The sequence below is a fragment of the Fukomys damarensis genome, unplaced genomic scaffold (genome assembly GCF_012274545.1).
Source record: "Fukomys damarensis isolate Sample0158 unplaced genomic scaffold, DMR_v1.0_HiC HiC_scaffold_30, whole genome shotgun sequence".
NCBI classification, from domain to species: Eukaryota; Metazoa; Chordata; class Mammalia; order Rodentia; family Bathyergidae; genus Fukomys; species Fukomys damarensis.
Window position 1 is genome coordinate 27,063,427 of NW_022900942.1, and position 21,549 is coordinate 27,084,975.

Sequence of the window (21,549 nt, forward strand, 5' to 3'; positions counted from 1 at the left end):
ATATAAAAAGGACCATTGCAGTCATATACCCAAAGTGTCTCAGAGCTCAGAATTTCTGGGTTTATATTAATGGACGTGCCCAACCCTTGGTAGGTTAGGCTTTGTCCCAACTTCTCTGATTAGAAAGTGTGGGTTTAGCTCAGTGATAGAATATTCATGTAGCAACTATATGGACTTGGGTTCCATCTCTGTGGGGTGGGGGAGAGGAGAGGAGATGAGAGAAGGGGAGGGGGGGAGGGGAGAGGAGAGGAGGGAGAAGGAGGAAGGGATAGAAGGAGGGAGAAAACAAGGAAGAAAAGAAGGTAGGGAGGTTGGGAAGGTCTTTGTAGCCTGTATTAATCACTTTTCCATCAGCAGGAAAAAATACCAATACTGCAACTTAGAAGTGGTTTATTTTGGCTCATGGTTTTCAGAGAATTTAGCTCATAGCTGGCTGGCTCCAGGGCAAAAACAGCATGGTAAAAAGGCATGCACTGCTGATGAGAGCTGCTCAACCCATGGCAGCCAGGAAAAGGAACACTGGGGGGAGAGGAGGAGGAGGAGGAGGAGGGAGAGGGGGAGGAGAAGGAGGAGAATAATAGGAACAAGAATAATATAAACCCTTCCAGGTTACTCCTCCAGCGACCCACTTCCAACCAGGACCCATCATCTAACAGCACATTCAGCTGCTGAACTCATCAATGGGTGAATACACTGATGAGTATGGTGACCCATGTTCTTCCAAACACTTGAAACTTCTGAGGGGCACTTTAAATCTAAGCCACAGCCAGACAGATGTGATTTTAAATCCTGGCTCTGCAGTTGACTAGGGGACTCTGGAGAGATTTTTAATCCCTGAACATCATTGACTTCATATGTCAGTTCTCGATGAATGCTTCTCAGGTGTGGAGAAGCTCTTCTGAGTTCCATGATTCTCCTCTAAAGTAAGTGCAGTTCACTGCAAGAGGAAGAGGATTCCTATCACAGCACTGCTATGATTAGTGAGAGGGTTACATAGGCCCCAGCTACGGGACCTAGAACGTGGGCCACCTGTGACCTTGCAGCCTCAGTCTAGTGAGAATCTTTCTGCAGCTTTCTCTCTTTGGAAGGCAATGGCCTCCCTAGCCTACCTGCTCTGAGGGTTTCCTGTCTTTACCAACACCCGGGATCTCACCACACGCCCCACAAATAGCCACGAGAGGCCCAATGTGTATGGAGCACCTGTTCCCCCTGCAGACCTCCCACCCCCATCCATCCACTAGTTGTAACCACCTAGTCTCTTATATAACCCACTGTGTGGCTTCTGTCTCTTTATTTGAGCCAGGCTATTCATCTCATTGTGAAAAAGAGGTAAGAACATCTTCATTTTGGATTTATTTTTCAGGCAAATGAGAAAACCCTCATAAAGCATATAACTCGGAGCTCTGATCAATTTCCTCTTTGCTTTGGCTCCACTTTCTTTTTACAGAGAACAAAGGAAACTAATGTCAGTGAGTACCTTCCAGGTACCAGGCACTATGCCAGGTGCTTGGCAGGATAGTGCTGACATGCATGTGGTTAGCCGAAGAGGAGGTGGCAGAGGGTCATAGTATAATGTGCTACTATAATATAATAGGGCCATAGTGTATTAAGCTGAGCTACAAACCTAGGTTGCCAATCCTCCCAGTCCATGTACCACATGACAGTGGGCTCCCTCCTGGATTCCCAAACATCCCTCCTTTTCACCTGAACAAGAACAATTTTCCCACATAACAAAACCACCAGAGTCTTATTGTTCATTCCATGATGAGAGCAGTCAAGTGGGTGGAGACTCATTTGCTGGAGTATTTTGTTTGTCCTCCCTTGAATAACAGATCTGCTCCTAAATCATTAGAAAGCCCGGAGTATCCCTTTGTATACAAGCTAACCTCTGCATGAGAGGCAAGGAGCCTACTCTTAGAACTAATACTATAACCCTTGATAAATAGGAACTAGGCTGTTAAGGCTGTGCTTTGAAAAAAAAATCCCATCTTAAAATAAAATGCATGGATTTCATATCAACAGCAGACCAGTTATACAGTTTGTTACCTGACTCTAATTTCCAAAGACCAACAGTCTTTGTTATGTTCACTGTGCTTTCTCAGGTGCTTAGAACAGTGCCTGGTATACAGTAGATACTCACTCAATGTTTGTGAAAGGGTGAATTTATATAGTCAAGGATTCACTGTATGTCTCTTTCACTAAGGTATTTTAAAAGGAAAAGGCACATAACTATTTTGTAGATCAAGGTATGATATTATGATAATATAGTCCAGGGACCAAATTCGTCCTAATCAGAACTCACTTGCCTAGTATTTCAAGCTCTCTGGATGTCAGTCTCTTCTAGGTTTCAGAATATTACTCTGTCGATATGGTAGTTTGTCATTAATGCGGGGTTGTGTAAAAATAAAGGAATCATTTCAGTAGGTATCACAGCAGCTTACTGAATGAAGCCCTTTGGAAAATATTGCCTGGTGCCTGGAGGAGAATTCTTCACATGGCAGCTACTCCATAAATGTCTATTGGCACAGATGAGACTGTGATGATAGCAAGACCTTAATACAAAGGACTGGGGATTCAGGCAAAATAGAGACGTCTAGAGGGGTAGGGGTGATTTTTGTTTCTGTGGTTCTGGGAATGGAACTTAGGACCTTGGGCATGTCTGGAGGAGAATTCTTCACATGGCAGCTACTCCATAAATGTCTATTGGCACAGATGAGACTGTGATGATAGCAAGACCTTAATACAAAGGACTGGGGATTCAGGCAAAATAGAGACGTCTAGAGGGGTAGGGGTGATTTTTGTTTCTGTGGTTCTGGGAATGGAACTTAGGACCTTGGGCATGCTAGGTAAGTGTCTACCACTGAGATACATCCCAGTGCTTTTTAATTTTTTTTTTTTTTTTGAGACAGAGTCTTGCTAGGTTGCACAGCCTGGCCTGGAACTTGTGATCATCTTGCTTTATCTCCCAAACATCTGGGATTTCAGGCATGTACTGCCGTGCCCAGAATGGTGGTATTTTTGATTGGGCAGACTCCACACATCTCACTCATGACCAGGAAACTGCCCATGCTTTCTGTACTTAAAAATTAGGTATATTTGTGTGATAGCTGATAAAAACTTTGACCCAAAATAATGAATGAAAAGAAGACTGTCTCCATGTGTTATAGACATTCAGTTACAGAGAGGAAACCATTTTAGGGAACAAAGATTTCTTATCTGCAAATTCTGTGTATTTTGTTTGTTATTGAACTCTGATATTTATATGTGTGTTTGTGGTACTGAGGATTGAACTCAGGGTCTTCACATTCCAGCGCTCCTCCCCTGAGCTATAACCCAGTCTTTTCTTATCTTTTATTTTTTTGTTTTAAAATAGGGTCATGCTAAATTGCCTAGGCTGAGCTCAAACTTGAGCCTTCCTTGCTTCAGCCTCTCAGCATAGTGGGATTACAAGTATGTAACGTAATGTAATGTACCAGTGTGGCCAGCTTCTTTGACACTTAAGAAAAGCCTATTTTCTTCTGAGAAACTTTTCTTGTTTTCCCTTTTCCATCTTAATATCATCGGGGGGAAAAGATTTAGAAAGAGAATAAACTAGGATTTGAGCCAGTGGTGATTATACTTTGAAGTCTCCCTAAATAGGGTTAGGCACAGATACAAGTTTAATCTCTTTTGAACACAGAGTTTTAATGGGTGGCTTTGAGTAGAGCTGTCTCAGTTGGTACATGGCTCATTCATTTATTAATTCTTTAAGCAAACACCTATTAAGTTAAACACCTATTATGTGCTAATTACTATACTGTGTCTTTAATACAACATAGAATGAAAGCAGCCCACAGACACGTGTTTGCTTGTCTTGTATCTCCATTACCTGGAAAACTTCCCAGTACATGGGAGGGAGTCAATAAATATTTGTTAAATAAATAAATGGCCTTCATGGAGTTCATATTATCTTTCTTCTTGTTCAGTAAGCAGTTCTTTTATAAGGTGAAAAAAATGTGTATTTAGAATTAGCCAGCTAGACTCAGTTTAGATGATCCCAAATGTGCGGACAACATCCAAAGTATCACAATCAGGAGTCTTCTCCTCTCTGTCAGGCATGATCAGGGTATTGAACTTGGCCACGTCAATGTCACACAGCTTCTTCACAGCTTGTTTGATTGGGTGCTTGTTGTCCTTGACATCCGCAATGAGCACCAGTGTGATGCTGTCTTCTACCTTCCTCATAGCTGACTCCATGGTTGGGGAGAATTTGGTGATGGCAAAGTGGTCAAGTTTGTTTCTTCTGGGGGTGGGTGCTCTTTCTTCTAAGGGTATGTGGGCTGCCTCCAGAGCTGCAGTGTCTTGGGACAGCAGAAGGTGGGTGACTTGTGGATCCTCCTTTTTTTGTGGTTGTGGATGCCTTTCAGCACTGCCTTCTTGGCCTTCAGAGCTTTTGCTTTTGCTTCAGCTGTGGGAGGGACAGGAGCTTCCTTCTTTGCCTTTAGCATCGTCTTGCTTTAAAAAAACAGCAGTTTTATGTAAAACTAGAGTTAAATGACTCTAAGTACTGATTAAAAACAGAAAATGCGAGATAAATGATTGGTAGGCAGGATCAGCCTAGAGGAACACAGAGAGAGGAATGAGTAAGTTGTTGTCCTGCTTCCCACTGGCAGTAAGTATAGGCACTGAATGCAGGGTAGGAAGACCCATTCATTTCACAGATGGTTTATGAATATAATCTTCAGGGCTTTGGAGCTCCCTATGTACATGGATGTTTCAGTTTTATCTTGTTATGGGCTAAAAGTTTCAAGAGACAAAAATGTAGTCAAAGTTGGTTATTTTCTTGAACAATATCCAATATCATGCAACATTCAGACAGTGCTGCGATTGATTCAGTCCTACGATTGCGAGATTTCTTCCTCCCTTCCTCCCTTCCTTTCTTTCTCCTTTCCTCTATTCCTCTCTTCCTCTTTGATAATCTAAGCATTCTTGATTCTCCTACTTCTTGTAGAGGTGGTTGCCTACCTCAGAACCTCTTTTGAAAGTTTTGTGCTATTACCTGTTTCTTTCTTCTTTGAAAAAGAGTTTTTGTCTGCCTTATACTCGAGTCACTACTTTTAAGATTATCATACAGAGTGTATAAACTATTGTTATTCTTCTACTATTTTGTTATGAAATTTTGTTTTATATTCTCATAGAATAAAAGTTTTTGAAGTCCTGGAGGCTTTCTAGATTTTTATAACTTTTCTGGGTGAAATGATTGTCAGTGCTGATGGCCAATCATAACTCTATTCCCCCACTGGAGGTGGGCTCAAAGAACAGACTCTTTCTGTTCTTTAGAAATATTATTAATCAACAAGCTGTCCTATTGTGGAAGGCAGCTATGTTCACCACTATACCACCAATGCTGCATAACCTGTTGTATTTTGATGACAAAGACTATTCATTTCTACTTTCCAAGTATTGTACATTTCATTTATAATGGTCATGTGAGAGTCATCACCCTAGAAAGATGAAAACAGCTCTTTGACTTATTTGATCAGTTGAGAGCCAATTTATTTTCTATCCCTTTTCCTCAGAAAGAGTAAAAAAAAATCATTAACTAAGTCATAATTGCCAGGAGGCTTTTTGGTCATAATGCTAAATTTGTGCAGGGATCTCCTGGAACATATAATTGCTGAAATTTGCAGTTTGTCAAGAAGTCTCTAAGAGCTATAGAGAGTTTGGGGTTAATGTTTAGATTTCAGTCATTCCTTCTCCTCTTGTTATCCATTGTCGAGGATTAACACTTGGGAGTGCAGTTACCTCCCATTGTGGGCTCTCCCAGGAACAATTCTATTAATACCACTTTTCATCTTCCTAGGTGCAAATTCAGGAAACAATCAGGGAAAGAATCTCTCTCAGCCAGATGCCAGCTTTCTTGGAGCCTACTGGGGAGGAGCCTCCATTCACAGGGACCACAACACATTTCCTCTCCAATGTAGGAAGAATCCACAAGGAAGATGCATCATTGGCCCAATACCCGGAGGTAGAAAGCTGCCCCCAAGGTCCACATCAGGAAGAAAAACAAGACAGAGACAGCACCACAACTGCAGATTCCTTGGCAGACCTAGAACATGAGCTGAGCACTCCAAAAGCAAATGGTGGAAATATGCCTTTGGCTATGGTCTCAGTGCATCTCCCTCACAATGCTAGCACTAAGCCCGGGGAGCCTGAGGACCTCTCTGTTGCTTCCCCTGAGCCCACAGATTCTGCCCTCACCTTGGAAAATGTGTGCCTTAGGTCAAGAGACAGAGAAGCAGCATGTGTGATGGAGTGTTTTGAAGCCGGTGACCAGGGAACATGTTATGATACCATGGATTTTCGTGCTGGAACACCAGTTGATAAATATTTTCTTCAAGATATTTGCTCCATGGACTCTGAGCTGACAGAAGGTCAAAGCAAAGTATGTGATTTATATTCTCCTGATGACAAGGCACTGGCAGTTCTTTTCCAAACACAAGGTTCTGAGCCCCCACAGTCCACAGGCGACAACAGCAAGGATAGAAACTCAGCAGTGCCTCCTTTTTTTGTCAGTACTTTTACCTGGAACATGTCACAGGAGGCCATCGAAAGTGCCAGAGGGGAAAATCTAGCCAAGGTAGAGGACTCCACTGCCATCTTGTCCTCCACAGCATTAGCTGGCTGGGAGAGGCTGAGGCTCCCTGACTCAGGAGGGCTTGGGGAAGCCCAATCCCTTTCCTCTGAGAACAACTCTTCTGTACATTTTGAACAAGGTGATGAGAGCCCTAGGACCTGTGCCTCAATCACCACAGACACAACAGCCAGTCGTAGTTCAGTTGTGAATTTCCCTCAGGAGAAGCAAATGGCATTAATGGCTAATGTTGAGTGTCTACAAGAGACCAGAAAGACTGAGGACATATCAGCTGCTACTGTTACCACCAAAGGTCACCCAGCCAAATATCATGCTGTTTCAATTACTGAGAACGACCTCCCGAGTGGTGCACAGGAGGACTCACCTGGAGCACCGGATGAAAATAACCTCAATTTTCCTTCCAGTGTACAGTTGAGTTATGTTTTAAGTGGTTCCACGCCCGATTCTACCAAACAGCTACTTTGCTTGTCTCCCAGTGTGCCTGGAGTCTGTGGCAGTCATGTTCCCCTGCTCCTGGAGGGAGAGGGCTCCTGTCACAGTTCCCCTCTTCCGACTGATAACCACTCTAGAGATAAGAGCCAGACCATGGTCAGAGCAGACGAAAGCCTGGAAGAGGATTTCCAAGAAAAAGGAAGTGAAACTCAGAGGGAACTCCAACCAGAGAGCCCATCCTACCAAGGTTCTTTTTTAGCAGATGATTTGCAAGAAAGTTTGATCCTCACATTTCCCACAGAAGACAATGTTAACCTGGTGCCCTTAGAGCACTCCCTAGAAGACTACAGAGAAGAAAGAGGGCCTAGAGCAGGCTTGGGGACCAATGTCTCCATGGTGGCAGAAGCAATGGTAGAAAAAGATAGCCAGGTACTAAACAAAGTTCCATCACTCTCTGAAATCCTGCTGGAGGAATCTGAAGAGACTGGAGCAGAAAATTGGAAAGTGGGCGAGAAGCTGAAAATTGGAACCTTAGAAGCTCCTGTTCCTGAAATCTGGCCACCAACACAAGTAATGAAGCTTGAGTACAAGAAGGCAGAACCTAGTCCCATACTCTCTGACAAGGCCTGGGCTCTACCTGACCCTGTAAAGGCAGATGTTTCTTTGCCTGAACAGAGTGACTCAGATGTGGCCATCTTGGTTCCCAGTCCTCAGGATGAGACTGGTCAAGCCCTTGCTGACCACAGGGAAACTCACAAGTGCAATGGGCCAACCTGCACCAGGTACCAGAGGAGTCTTTCTTTGCAGGATCTGAGCCAACCAAGATTCCTGGAGTCATCTGTAGATGCTGTTGATGAAAAGGAGTGGTGGGTCATAGATTCATTATCAGTGGCTTCTGGAACTGGATGGCAGGAAAATGCTAACAGTGTGAGTAAAGATCAGAGGGAAACCCAGATCCACGTGGATCACTTGGCCTTCTTTAAACAGTTTCTGACCTTCCCTGGTATCCTAGAGTCCTCTGTCGATCCCACTGATGATACAGGTGGGATGGAGTGCACCACGGCTGATACCTCAGAGACCTCTGACCTCATGCTGGGCGTCATCAGAGAGGGGGGACAACTGACTGATGGGAACTTGGACCAGAGAGTGCAAGTCCAGCCTGCCATTCTGCAAGTTCCATGTCCCCCAAATAGCAGAGGGAACATTCCAAATGAACACAGAATCAACCAAGACCAAGCAGTCAGCAAGAAAGGAGAGGCTGAGCAAAGTCAACATGGTGAAGCAGAAGTGGAGGTCCAGCCTGCCACCTGTTGGGGCCCGTGTTCTAATGCAGGTGAGCAAAGGACTCCCAGTGCGTGCAGCTTCGCCCAAATGCAAGAGGGCACTGATAGAAGCTCAGAGGCTGAACAAAGTAAAGAGAACCAAGCTGGATCTATTTTCCCCAGTTCATCACCTGCTGATAGCCTTACAGTAACGACTCAGGTATCTGTTGGGGTTGGTTCTCGCAGTTCCGCAGGCCAAAGTCATGATCAACCTGAAAATGACTTGGCTGAGCCCAGTAACCCTCAGTATGCATTTTCTGACTCAAAGGAAAGGGGAACTATTGAGAACGAGTGTGGGAAACTTGTGTTCTCTTCCAGTGATCTTATGCAATTGCCTTGCGCTTCACCTCCTGAAGGGAACACAGCACACTTTCCAATAAGTCATAGAATTGAGGAACTGAAAAGAGAGGAATCTCCAGTTGGGGAGCCCGAATTCCCAAGCTCATCTGGCTCCGCCTCAATGCCTTTGGCTTTCATTTCGGTAGAATGTGAGTCAGAGAAAACCCCTGAGTTCCTACAGGACTTGTGGCAAAAGGGCTCCACCCTAGGCAGTGGGAAAAAGCCAAGGGAGGAGAGGCCCGGCCACATAGCCACACAGATTGGCAAATTACCGGGGGCTCGACCAGCAGTGCCCAGGTCAGAGGAGGTCAGGAAGAAGCAAGAGCTTTCAGGAAGTGGACATTTACCTGAGGGAGTAAAGAAGAAAATACTGTCCAGGGTGGCAGCCCTGAGAATGAAACTGGAAGAGAAGGCAAATGTCAGAAAGAACTCCTGTCGTCTTAGAAAGATTCCTAAACTCGAAAAATCATTGTCATGCACTGATGAGAAAAAAGACCCGAAGGCACCTTGCAAAAGAGAAGGAAAAGGTGAGGTTCTATTGCATCTGTCATTGTTGAAGTTTGGGTGTGTAAGACCAGGTGCCAAGTTCTTACGTCCTCTGGAGCCCTCTGCAATTCAGGCGAGTGCCACCTTGTGGACATTTGATGTCCATGGTGATGAAGAAGTGGCTTAAGCACTTAGGTGCATGGTTCTCACGCTTACACATGCATCAAGATCACTGGAAACTTGTTAAAATGCAGATTGCTGGGCCTCATGCCAGTTCCTGATTCACTGGAGGAGCAGGTGGGGCTCAAGAATCTGTACTTCTAAACCAGATGTGGCAGCATGTGTCTGTAATACCAGCTGTCTGGGAGGCTGAGGCAGACGGATTGTAAATTCAAGCTGAGCCTGAGCCTGGGGCAGGAAGGAAGGAAGGAAAAGAAGAAAGAAAGGAAAGAAAGAGGAAAGGAAAGAAGGGAGAGAGAGAAAGAAAGGACAAATGAATTGGGGAAGTGTGAAGGCCCTGGGTTCAATCCCCAGTATTTACATACATATGTATATAAAATAATCTCACTTCTCCCAAGTTCCTAGGTGACCTGTGGGGAAAAGGACACTGAGAACCGCTGATAAAGGCTTCCTGTAGGTGTGTTTGATGGTGATTAATATGATTCAGAAGCCTTTCTGTTAATTATCCTTTCTGAAAAATCGATTTAATAAAGACGAACAGATTCCTTAATCAGTGTATCTAATTAGCCAGGATTTATAAAAGAGTATTCTGGTACAAACTGGGATTCTCCTCTTGAATCCTTGATGTTTTATTGAAAAATGGCTCCACTGAAACTTGGTTTCTCTTTCAAACTTAAATATAAAATTTCCTTCCAACTCATCTCCCCACTGTCTCAGTCTCACCTCCCCTGGGGTCTGTCTCTCTTTAGGGTTCAGGCCAAGCGAAGCACTGCAGCTCTTTGAATTACAGTTACTTCTTACTCTGCCTGGGGATCTTTCAGCCCCAAATTCATTCCATGGCAGAGAAACTAGCTCTTTCAGTTCAGAGCTCCTCTTCCCTTCCAGTGCTACCTGGCAGAAGTCAGAGGAGAAAATACTGCAGCAAGGACAGTGACCCATGTTGGCTAGCTCAGAGAACACTGGCTCTTTTGGATCTGAAGGAGGAATGTTCTCCTCTTTAACCTGAGACCTTGAACCTGGAGGCTGGTGTTCTTTCTTTCCTGCCAACCTCAAATGGATCCTCAGCCCCTGCTGCTAAAAAAAATTAAAAACAAAATCATCTTCTGAACAGTGTGGAGGTAATCAACCAGGTCCATAGTCCACACACATTTTTGCTGTTTTTTGTTTTTTTTTCAGACAGAGTCTCACTAACTAGTTCAGGCTGGCCTTGAACTACTGTGTAGCCCAGGCTGACCTTGAATTGGAGGGGCTCCTCCTGTTTCAGCCTCACGAGTGCTGCGATTACAGGTGTGTGCCAACATGCCTGGCTAGTCCACATATTTTTAAACACATCTAAAGAGAATGAAGCAGCTTGGTGTGTGCAACATCACCTGTAATCTGAACACTCTGGGAGGCTGAGGCAGGAGGATTGAAAGTTGGAGACCAGCCTGGGCAACATAAAGACTTACCAAGGCCCTGTCTCAAAGTAAAAATAAACAGGCTGGGGATCACACACACATCAATATTTGTGGACTACTGGAGAAATTACTGAGGGCAGAGGCCTTGTGCAGATGGCTCTGCCAGAGACCTCAGAGTAGCGACAACCAAAGACTTGTCTAGGGCAGGCCAGCTCAGTATGGCAGTGAAGGACTGTTTCCAACACTGCCGGGCCATGGAGACCATTGAGAAGCAAAGATTCAGAGTGGAGGCTTTTGTGGGTGTTTTGAGGCCTTGGGAAGGGAGCTGCAACATGATAGGTTTGAACATAGATTAGGAGTCCAATTGCTTGAGTCCAAGTCTGGCCTCTGCCAGCAACTAGGCAGCCTTGGGCAAATGCTTCACTCCTGGGAACCTCTTCCCTCACCTGTGAAAATGGAGGTGCTGTTAATAGGACATAAAAATGCAAAGCAACAGGAAAGGTCTTGGCCATTTAAAATTTAAATGAGGCCATTTCTATGCTAAGTATCATGCCCATTAAATAAGAACTTATTTCAGACAACAATCATTGTTTCAGATTTAGTACAGTGCAACCTAGTATTAGAAGAATGATTCTTGCACACCAGCCTGTCCTCTCTGACTGGAAGGTGGGAGCTGTGTGGTGTGGAAGCAGCAAGGGGACCCTCACCTGAGCACCTCTGAATCAACAGTGAAGTGGGAGTCTCAGGTGTGGCCTTTTCACACCTGGGTAGGTCCTTCCCCTGTCATCCTTTCCCAGCTGCGGAGGAGTAGTCCCTGGGGCCAGCCTCTCCAGTGTGGTGTGGGCATTTCCTTTCTGGGGAAAGATAGGAAAGCAGGTGCCCAGAACTCTGGCAACCACTCTTTTAGGCTTCCTGGTTCCTGCTCTAACGACAACAGTGTCAGCTGTTCTACAGAGAGAGCCTCTACCTGACTGGCAAAGGACTGCCTAGTCACTAGTTTATTAAGGACATGCTATTTTATATGGTGACACTGATTCCTTATGGTAATGATCACAGCGAGGATTTACCTAATGAGAATCTGCTGTGCACATTAGTCCCTAAGACCCAACACAGATGAAATGACAAGAAAACCAATGTCTTCTGGTATTTACCACTTGGGACAGCAGCATTCGTAGGGTCTAAACTTGACAACAACCTGCTTTATTCTTTTTAACTTATTATCTTCTAATTGTCCAGTAAAGGTTTTTCTCTATGACCAAATTCTTTGAGAATCTACTTTACCAGCAAGCACTCAAAGGCTTTTAGTTTTTTTTCCAGTGTAAGCCACAATAATTTTAGTTCTCATTCTTTCTGGTGCTGGTGGCTCTTATGAGACCTGGGCCTCATCGCCACTCTGGGTAGTGTGCTTCACACCCTGGTGGCACCTTGGCCACATATACCCAGCAGTCTGGTATCCACCCTGTCCTCCAGAGCATCCCAAATTTAATACCTCCTCCACCACATCACTGGTGTAGGTGGTCATGATTTGAGTGGTCCTCAAAAAATAAACACTGAATAACCTTTATTTTTGGCACCCAAGACTTATACAATGAAAATGTCATATTTACAAAAAAGTATCTCTGTTATGTTCCTTCTGCATTTGGGCAGACCTAGCAACACTCCTGAGTCCTTTTTCTCTTTTGTATTTCTCTTTTTCTTTCTCTCAAGGTCCTTCCTAAGGTTCCAGAGCCCCTTGTCAGTGTCCACTTCCTGTCTCCCAAATCCTGCCAGTCGGTTTTGCACTCATTTAATGCCTCTCCTTCCACCTCCAAATGTTCTTTGGGTGCTACATCCATTACTGCCTTAGGAACATTTAATTGTCCCCAAGTCATCCATGAAGTCTGATACTGCATAGTGTTGGAAGGACCTACCAGGAAATGGCCCAGAGGAAGAGGTGGGCTTGGTCAAAATTTCTAAATCAAGCCTTTGAGGCTGTGTATCTGATGAATCTCAGCCAGTGGAGGTACTATAGGTCCAAATGAACCAAAATGAGGCTCACAGTCAATAAAGATTTAGTATATTTGGGGATGTAACTCAGCAGCACCACACCTGCCTGGCAAGTGCAGGGTCCTGAGTTCGATCTCCAGTACCGCAAGAAAACCCAAAAGATTTGGTATATTCCATCTCTCCTGACAACGCACTGGTTTCTATGATATTGTTAGTAGTCTCAGCTACTCTCCAGTTGAGGGATTTGGCACCCAACTGGTCCATTGCTACTTCCTGGGAACAGAATTAGCTTTTAAACATGCACTCTGAACCAGATTTGTCATGTAAAGGTATAAGATACCAATAATAAATGTAACTGCACTGTATACTTTAAAAGTACCAATAAACTCAATGAAAAAAAAAAACATGCATTCTGCTTTCCATGTCTCCTCTGGGATCCATGAGAAACAGATCACTTAACAGATCAACTGTTTTAAATCTCTGCTGGGACTCAGGAGAAATGGGAAGTCACTTAACAAGTCAACTATTTCACAGTAATGGAATTTGAGGAAATGGAGTTAAAAATAAAATCTTCCATATCGATACTTAACTGTAGATTACATAATGTTTTGTAATGATGTATTCTTTGCTGTGTGGTTATGGAACTTGGGTTGTAATAAACTGACACAACTCCAGTAAATTCCTTGTTTACTAAACCCTTCTGGTGGTTTGGCCAAGTGGGCTGTTCTTGTCTTGTTCTAATGTCTATGCTGCCTCCCAGTGGCTGCCCTGACTAATTACACATTTGCCCAGCAAGCCAACCTCTCATCACAGATAAAAATAAGAAGTGCCAATAAACTCAATTAAAGCTGGAAAAAAAAAAAAAAAAAAAGAAGAAGAAGAAGAAGTGACATTCAGAGTTCTCAGCCCAACCTATGTTTCCTATTTCATTCAAATAGATGCCTTTTTGCAAATGAGACTGATGTCTGACATCATTCCAGTCTGTCTTCACAAAGATGCAGGGGGAGGACTATGGATGAATGCTATTCAACAAATAATGTATTGTTGAATTGCCTTTTATATTTGTGAGACTTAGCTAAATAGTCCAGATTTTGTTCTACTCTTGAATCTCCAGTTTCTAATTTTGACCATTATCATCTGCTAATTATTTAAAAGCATCTTTATTTCCCTTGGGTATTAAAATCCATATATCTATATTCTGCCCCATCTCCGCTCCTTTAAAAAATTTTTTTCTCAAATTCTGTTTCACTTTGAACATTACAGACCTTGCTGCAGGAATTTTAGATAATGAAAAGCAGGAGTTTTCTATTAGCTTGAGTTGTTCATTTTCCTACTATTTATGGTTAAGCAAGCCACACCTCATCTCAGACACTCAGTTTCCTCATTCATAAGTTAGGGTATTATCTCTGTCCCATGGGATTGTTGTAAGAATGAAATGAGATGAAATGGGAAAGTCTTTTTCCTACACTGACCCACAAATCTCTTGTTTCTAGCTCCAGTATTACTGAAAAAGATCCAAGCGGAGATGTTCCCTGACCACTCTGGAAATGTAAAATTGAGCTGCCAGTTTGCAGAAATTCATGAAGACTCTACTATCTGGTGGACAAAAGATTCCAAGTCAATAGCCCAAGTGCAGAGAAGGTGGGATATTAGGCCCTGGTTGCTTTTTCACAGTTGTCAATTGCTTGTTTCTTAGTGTAGTTGTAAAATAAAATAATAAATTACAGGAAATGAAAAGGCAAATTGAAGAACATTCCACACCCACAGTATCCAAGCAATGTAAGAATGGAACACAGATGCCTAGACAGGGAATTCTGTGGAAGGTTCTTTCCTTGGTTCCTCCAGCCTTGAGTTCTGTGTCTTTCTTTAGGAGGTCATAGAACCTTTCATTAGACTTTTAAAATGAGGAGATGCATCAAATCATGCTCTAGCCTGAGGGTCTGTGATTCCTAGGTTAAAGAGCTGGCTTCAGTAGGTCTATAAATTTTGCTTAGGTGTGTTTTACTGTTTCATAAGTTCCTGTTAATATGACAAGGGTCAAAGCCAAGAAAGTGAATCGAAAGGAAAAACAATCCATGAAGTTACAGAAAAGGAGCAGCTAGTGAGGATGACAAACAACCATCCTAAGATGGGAAGACCTCTTTGTTTTTGAGGTCTCCAGGAGAGGAGATAGAAGAGAGAGGTGAGGGTAAGAATCATTGCCAAGAAGACCTTATTGGGATAAGTCTGACTCATGGCTCTTTAAAGCACCTTCTTGCTTCATCTGATACACTCTAGAAACAATCAGCTGGTTCAACGGAAACCAGCATAATTCATCCAACCCACAGAAGCTTGTCTCTGCCAAAGAAGGTGACAGTTCATCTCCCCAAGTCTTGGGAGGTGTCACAAGTAGACTAAAAGAGTGAGAAAACCTGAGTTTTCCTATTAAGTTAAATAATGTCTGCAATTTAATTTAATTAAATATATCTGGAAATTATTTCCCAAAGGCAGCCTTGGAAGACTTGAGTTGTAGTTTCATTTCTAATAATATCACTCCAGAAAATTTAATTGGATTGTGATTGATATAATAACCAGTTGCCCTAAAATGTCACCATTACACTGCCTGTCTTATGTATGGTTAGAAAGAATTAAAATGGGGCCGGGGATTTAGCTCAGTGGTTCCACTGCCCGCGTAAGGACCCAAGTTTGTCCCTGGTACCAAAAAAAAAAAAAAAAAAAAAAAGAGAGAGAGAGAGAAAGAGAGAATTAGAGTGGAAAAGAAGTAGTGTGATTTTTAAATCGAGGAGTTTCCTAGAACTTTATCAGAACATACTAATTATTCATTTTGATTATTTTGTGAAGTTATCAGCCAAGAACAATTGACCAGACTTTTCAGCATTTTTTAATTAACCAGCCTTACTCTAAGTTCAGAATTGGTATTTGATTTTTCCAGATTCTTTTCTTTTGGGGCATATTTTTAGAAACCTGACCTCGCACTAGGGAGTATATGTCACTAGTAAGGTTTAAAAGTCATTAAATTCTCTGTGATGTGTGTTTCATTTCTTGTTGGCAGCAGCTTAGTTGAACCCACTTGCTTTCTGTTTGGAAGTCATAAATCCTGTATATACTGAGAGATCATTTTACATTCTTTCAAATATTAGATAATTTCTCTCATCTTTATTTCTTTTTACATGCTCCTCCATGAAATATTTCACTACCTTGTGTTAGCTCTCTAATACTATAATGAAATACTGGAGAACAATTAATTTATAAAGAGAAAAGATTTACTTGGCTCACAGTTTTGGAGATCCAGCCCAAAATCATGTGAATTCATTGCTTTGAGCCTCTGGTTGGGGTTCTGGAAGGCAAAGGTGGGGAGCATGTGGCCAAGCAAGCTGTTTACCTCATGGCTAGGAAACAAAAGGAAGGGCGGTATCCCTTGAGCCCCTTTTAAGGGTGCCTCCATTGACCTAAGGATCTCCCACTAGACCCCTCTCCTGATGGTCTACAGTACTTTCCAAAAGCACCACTCTAGAAACCATTGGGGGACAGTGAACATCCAAACAATAACCCTTATCAAAGAGGTGAAATCTCTGAAGTGTAATATGAGCATGTAGCAAAGGTCTTGCACTCATCAAATAATGAGAAAAGCAGTAAGATAGTGAAGCTGTTCAAATGAATATTTGAGGAACAGAAATTTCTATAGTCAATCAGGCAAAGGAATGCAGAACTATATTTTTAAGTAGCTAAAAAGTGGTCAGTGTTAAACAGATCAGAGGTTATCTTTTCTACTGCACAGAAACCTACCAGTTAACTAACTCATCACCGCAGAGTAGTAGCTGGAGAGGTTCTGTGTAATGTTAAACAGCAAAGTCAAGCACAGGTGCAATCTCCCATAACTAATTAATCCTCAGGTGAGCTGGCTAAACAGTGACCTACAAAGGACATCCAACCATTCTTTCCCTTTGTCCAAGTTTTGGATACTTTACAAGCTAGTTTGGAAATTAGTTGTTAGAAAACTTTTCTGTGGCCTAGGGTAATACTAGTAGACTTTGAGGAAACTGAGAAGAACAAAGTAGAGGCATGTTCCTCCTGTTTGGGTAGCAGTGACTTGTCCTGGCTCTATGGAGATCTCCAGCTGGTCCCCTCCAGTACCCCTGGTTCCTCCTCCACTCTGGGGAGAGTGGCATTTCTGAGTGCCCTGGACTTTGGAAAGAGTCCACATGGAGTTAGCTGGCTGGCACTGAGTAAGGTCTTGGAGCACAGGTCACATCCTTTCTGGTGAACAACCAGCAAACGACAGGCTGGCTGCTGCTAAAGGCAGGATCTCACAGGGTGGCTTTAGGAAGGACTTCTCAGCCCAGCCTGGATGGTTTGCAGTGGGTGCTGCCAAGTGCCCCTGGCTCCTTAAGACTGGTGATGGGTGCTGGATTCTCTCAGAAGTCTCCAGGTTGGGCACCTCTCCCTCTAGTAAAGTTGACTCTTTTGATTACACTCTAGGCACGGGCTTCTTTTGCATACTTTTTCACAACTAATTACCACTTCTGTTCTGCCCTGTCAGCATTTGGTCATGTTTCCCATAAATGTAAAAATATTCATGCCTTATAAGGTAACAGGATATGAAACCTAGCTTTCCTGTATTTGTTCAAAAGGTACAAGTTACTTTCCCATCCATTGCCTTTTTCCGTTTATCTGTCACCTCCCAGATTAGATGCACCATCATGGCACTGTAATGTCACCTCCCCCTCATTAGATCCCTCAGTACTGAGCACATAGCAGTCCTCTTTGGGATAATGAGGAGGTGATTTTATTTCATGACAAAAGCCCAGCAATACCACTGCTCCCACACTAGTGGCCATGACCACTCACAAGATGAGGTCCTTTGCTAAATCTTCACATATCTGGTGTCATTACTCCTCATGACATATCAAACAGGTAATCTTGCTCTTCTCAGTGTCACATACAAGGAAGATGAGAGTGAAAGACTAAGTGACATGCCCAAGGGCAGCCTAGGGATTGAAATCCAGAGCATTTGGCTCTTCAGTCATTCCTCCCAGAGGAAAACCTTGGGGGAAAGCAAGCATACTATGGTTTAGATGCAAATCTCTCCCCCACCGAAATCTCATGTGTCTGTAAGGTGATTGGATCATGGGGCCCCATACTCATCAGTGGATTAGTCTATTGATGAGTTCGGAGTTTACTGTGCTGTTTGAAGGCAGGGCTTGATCAGAGGAGGCAAGTCAACAAGATGTAACCTAAAAGGTGGATTCTTGCTTCCGGCTCCTCCTCTTGCTTTCTCTGCTTGCTGGGTGCCTTAGGATTATGCCCTTCCACGATGCTGTTTCTGTCTTAGAGCCAGCTAGCTTTTAACTGAAGCCACTGGAAACTGTAAGCCAAATAAACTCCTCCTTTAAATTGTGGGTGTCAGGTATTTTTCTCAACTGTGTGCAAGTGAATAATACAGACAGGGTAAGGCAATGATCTTCATGGATCTTGGGCAAGTATGACAGGATTGCCAGGCATCAAGGAAGATGCTTTAGGGACAGTCCTTCCAGTTCAGCCCCAGCCTTCTAGAGACATCTTAAGCCCTCATTTCAATGCTAAGAAGTGTTGTGTTGATCTACAGAGCCCTGGAGGACATCTCATAATCTTTTCTCACTAATGCAGCTTTACTGCCCTGCCAGACAGTCTTCCACTTAGAACAGGGCTCTTTTATGTCCAGGCATAACCATGCATTCTGGATATGTCCAGGGGGCCACAATAATGGAGGGAGTATTATGATTTAGTGCATTTTGTTGGAAGCCATGGATATATTTCAGAAGAGACATGTATAAATCAGAGACTTGAAGTCTATTGAAAAGCCAACCGATAATGAACACTTTTGTTGTACATACAACTGAAAAAATTCAAGATACTGTAATTGGATTTTTGTTATTAAACTATGAAATGAACCCAGATTGAAATGTACACTGAACACACATGGAAATTTTGGTGAGTGTTTAACAAAATTCATTATATAGAAATTAGAACATTATTTGAATATCATTTTTTCAGCAAAGGTTTTTGTTTGACACTTTGGAATAAAGATTGTGGCTATAATCATCATTCATATTATCCCAGACTTGAGGGCAGGAACCGTAATTAGAGAGGTAGCTTAGTGAGGTCAAGATCATTTGCTGAAGTTTTTGACTTTCAGTTTCCTTGTCTGTGAACTGAAGATAGTAATTGTACTTCTCTCATTAGTTTCTCTGAGAATGACTTAAAATAGACCCTTTAGTGATTTAGCATAATACCTGGTACTCATCAAGTGCTGGATACACATTAGCTGTCATCACCTCCGTTACCCACCATTACCACCACCACTAGTTTCCATATTCATAGTACAGTGTCTGAGACCTAGGAAAACTGGGTGGGTGGCTGGATAGGTGGTATGCACTAAGGGGATATACTATTTAAAAGGGTCACTGGGGGTTTAGCTTGGTAGTTCTGCCTCCTGCCACACAAGTGCAAGGACCCGAGTTTGATCCCCAGTACCAAACAAAAGGGTCATCAGTAAAGCAAAGCATTCTTTTGATTTAAGCATCCTTATTGTATCCATGTTTCAGTTTGGGTTGGAGTTACCAGATTTCTTTCAAATGTAGGACACCTCGGTTAGCAACATGACTGAGGGGAATTCTGAGCAGATATGTTATGACAGCCCCAGGAATTATAATTCCCATCCTTGTCTCTACTGATGGCAGTTAAACATGCAGAAAATTTCTGTGCTTTCATATCAGATGTTGGAGTGAGAACATTAAACCAAATTGCACTAATCCTTCCCTATGGTTGAACAACTTACTTAGACAGTTTACCAGCATCTTGTTCTTTAGCCAGCCCATTGGCTGAAAATACGAAGGCAATGAAACATTAGCTTCTTTTTCCTTCAGGGTATTAGGAAAATGCAATTTAGAATGACAAAGTGTGTGAATATTGATGTCCCCCATTACAGCGCAGGGGACAACTCTGCTGTGTCTTTGGCCATCGTTCAAGCCAGTCAGAAGGACCAGGGTCTCTATTACTGCTGCATCAAGAACAGTTTTGGCAAAGTGACTGCTGATTTTAACCTGACAGCTGAAGGTAAACCTCAGCTTCTGGGTTTCAGGTGAAAACCTCTGGCCTTCCCAGGTCAGATGAACAGCTGTGCTGACACCAGTCTCTTCTTTGTCTCTTCTAGTTCTCAAACAGCTCTCCAGCCACCTGGATATTAAAGGTAAGCCAATGTTAGCTGGCTGCTCAGCAGAAATGGGCTCCCTGCAAAGCTGTGGAATGAGTGGTTGCACATTGTTCCCATGGACTTTTCTAGCCAATGAGGGGAGGACTCAGGGGTGGCTGGAGAAGTAAGTGGCAAATCAGGAGTAATTTCCATGTGATTGGAAGGGCCACCCTCCTTGCTATCATTTCTTTAGGCTTCAAATACCCAGAAGTGTATGATTTACAAAAGAGGTTAGACTGTAGTGGTGCAGTTATTGGGAATGTGGGGAGGGGAGTTTGCTTTTAACTTTTGCTTTAAGCATCAGACTTGTATTCAACTGACTGCTTGGGGTTTCCCAGCCTCTGGCACTTATACAGCATGTTTTGTTTCTTTGATTCCTTTGGCAAGCTGAGCAGAGAGAGCCAAGAGTCTTAAATATAACCCCATTTGCTTGCGTTTTAATGAAAGGAAAGATGGGTCTTTGTGCTTTCTTTTGGCACATCTGGTGTCACAATGGCCTAACAGCTGCTGCTCCTGAACACTGGTGCCACCCATGGGCCATCCATTCAGTTGGTTTCAGTGAGTCTGTCCTGGTTCTGTCTCAGAACTGCTCCATTATGTACCTGAGGCAGCCAGGAGCATGAGTCCTAGCAATGTCAGGCTCTGCAAGGCTCTCAAGAAAGTTCCACCTTCTTCTCCACCTGAGACTTGAACTGCCATGCTTCTGTCTTTAGTGAAACTCCCCTCACACACTCCGTGTTCCTGTTACCTGAATCGCTCTTCCCGCAGAAGACTTTGTTCTAAATAATAGATTCTTACCGTCATCCCTCACTTTCAGGGAGGTCTAGGACTCTAATGAAGGTAACTCACTCATTAACGGTGACATTTCAGGCATGGCTACCAAAGACATCTTATGGATAGGAGATTCTGTCAGACTTTCTGTGAAGTTGTGAGGGTATACATGCCTCTTCCTCAAAGAGAGGCGAGTTCAACTAAAATTCCAGCTCTTTTCCCCACAAGACTTTTCAGAGACAAAGAACAGAACTTGGATTTTTCTTTTCTTTTCTTGGTTTTATCCTTTGTTAAGTAGACTTTTCTGTTGGGACTTAAAGACAGAATTGTTAATTATATCATATGCAATACTGTATATTTTTCCCTGTCTATTTTTAAGCATTCAGCCTGAAACTACTTCTGCCTTTGAATAATTACACTTGATGATTGTGTGTGTACATGAGGTGCTGGGGATCAAACCCACGGCCTGGCATATACGAGGCAACCACACTTGCTTCTTAATTGCCTTCAGTCGTAGTCCTTTTGGCAGTGACACATTGGGAGTGGCATATTTCAGTTCCCCACAGTCTTCTGCTAGCCTCCGTGACAATGTTTGAAGACTTTTTCTCAGTACTCTCTTCCTTCTGGCAGCTTCTAGTTCTTCACTTAGTTTTTCTTTGTGAAAGTTCTTCACTAAGCTCTTGTTTCTTTCTGATAATAATCAGGCCATGCGCCAGCTAATACACTTTAAAAATAGGCTCAGTCTCTTTATCATTTTAGCAGCTAATATTA

At 43.0% G+C, this 21,549-nt stretch overlaps 1 protein-coding gene across 1 annotated transcript in view; it reads left to right on the forward strand.

The window, feature by feature from the left end:
- The window catches only part of Alpk2 (alpha kinase 2), a 151,973-nt gene that overhangs the window by 93,011 nt on the left and 37,413 nt on the right, over positions 1 to 21,549 (forward strand). The window contains exons 6-9 of the mRNA XM_033757531.1: positions 5,843 to 9,254; positions 14,270 to 14,417; positions 19,744 to 19,871; positions 19,969 to 20,004. Coding sequence (XP_033613422.1) covers positions 5,843 to 9,254; positions 14,270 to 14,417; positions 19,744 to 19,871; positions 19,969 to 20,004 — 3,724 coding nt within the window. The remainder of the gene's footprint in view (positions 1 to 5,842; positions 9,255 to 14,269; positions 14,418 to 19,743; positions 19,872 to 19,968; positions 20,005 to 21,549) is intronic.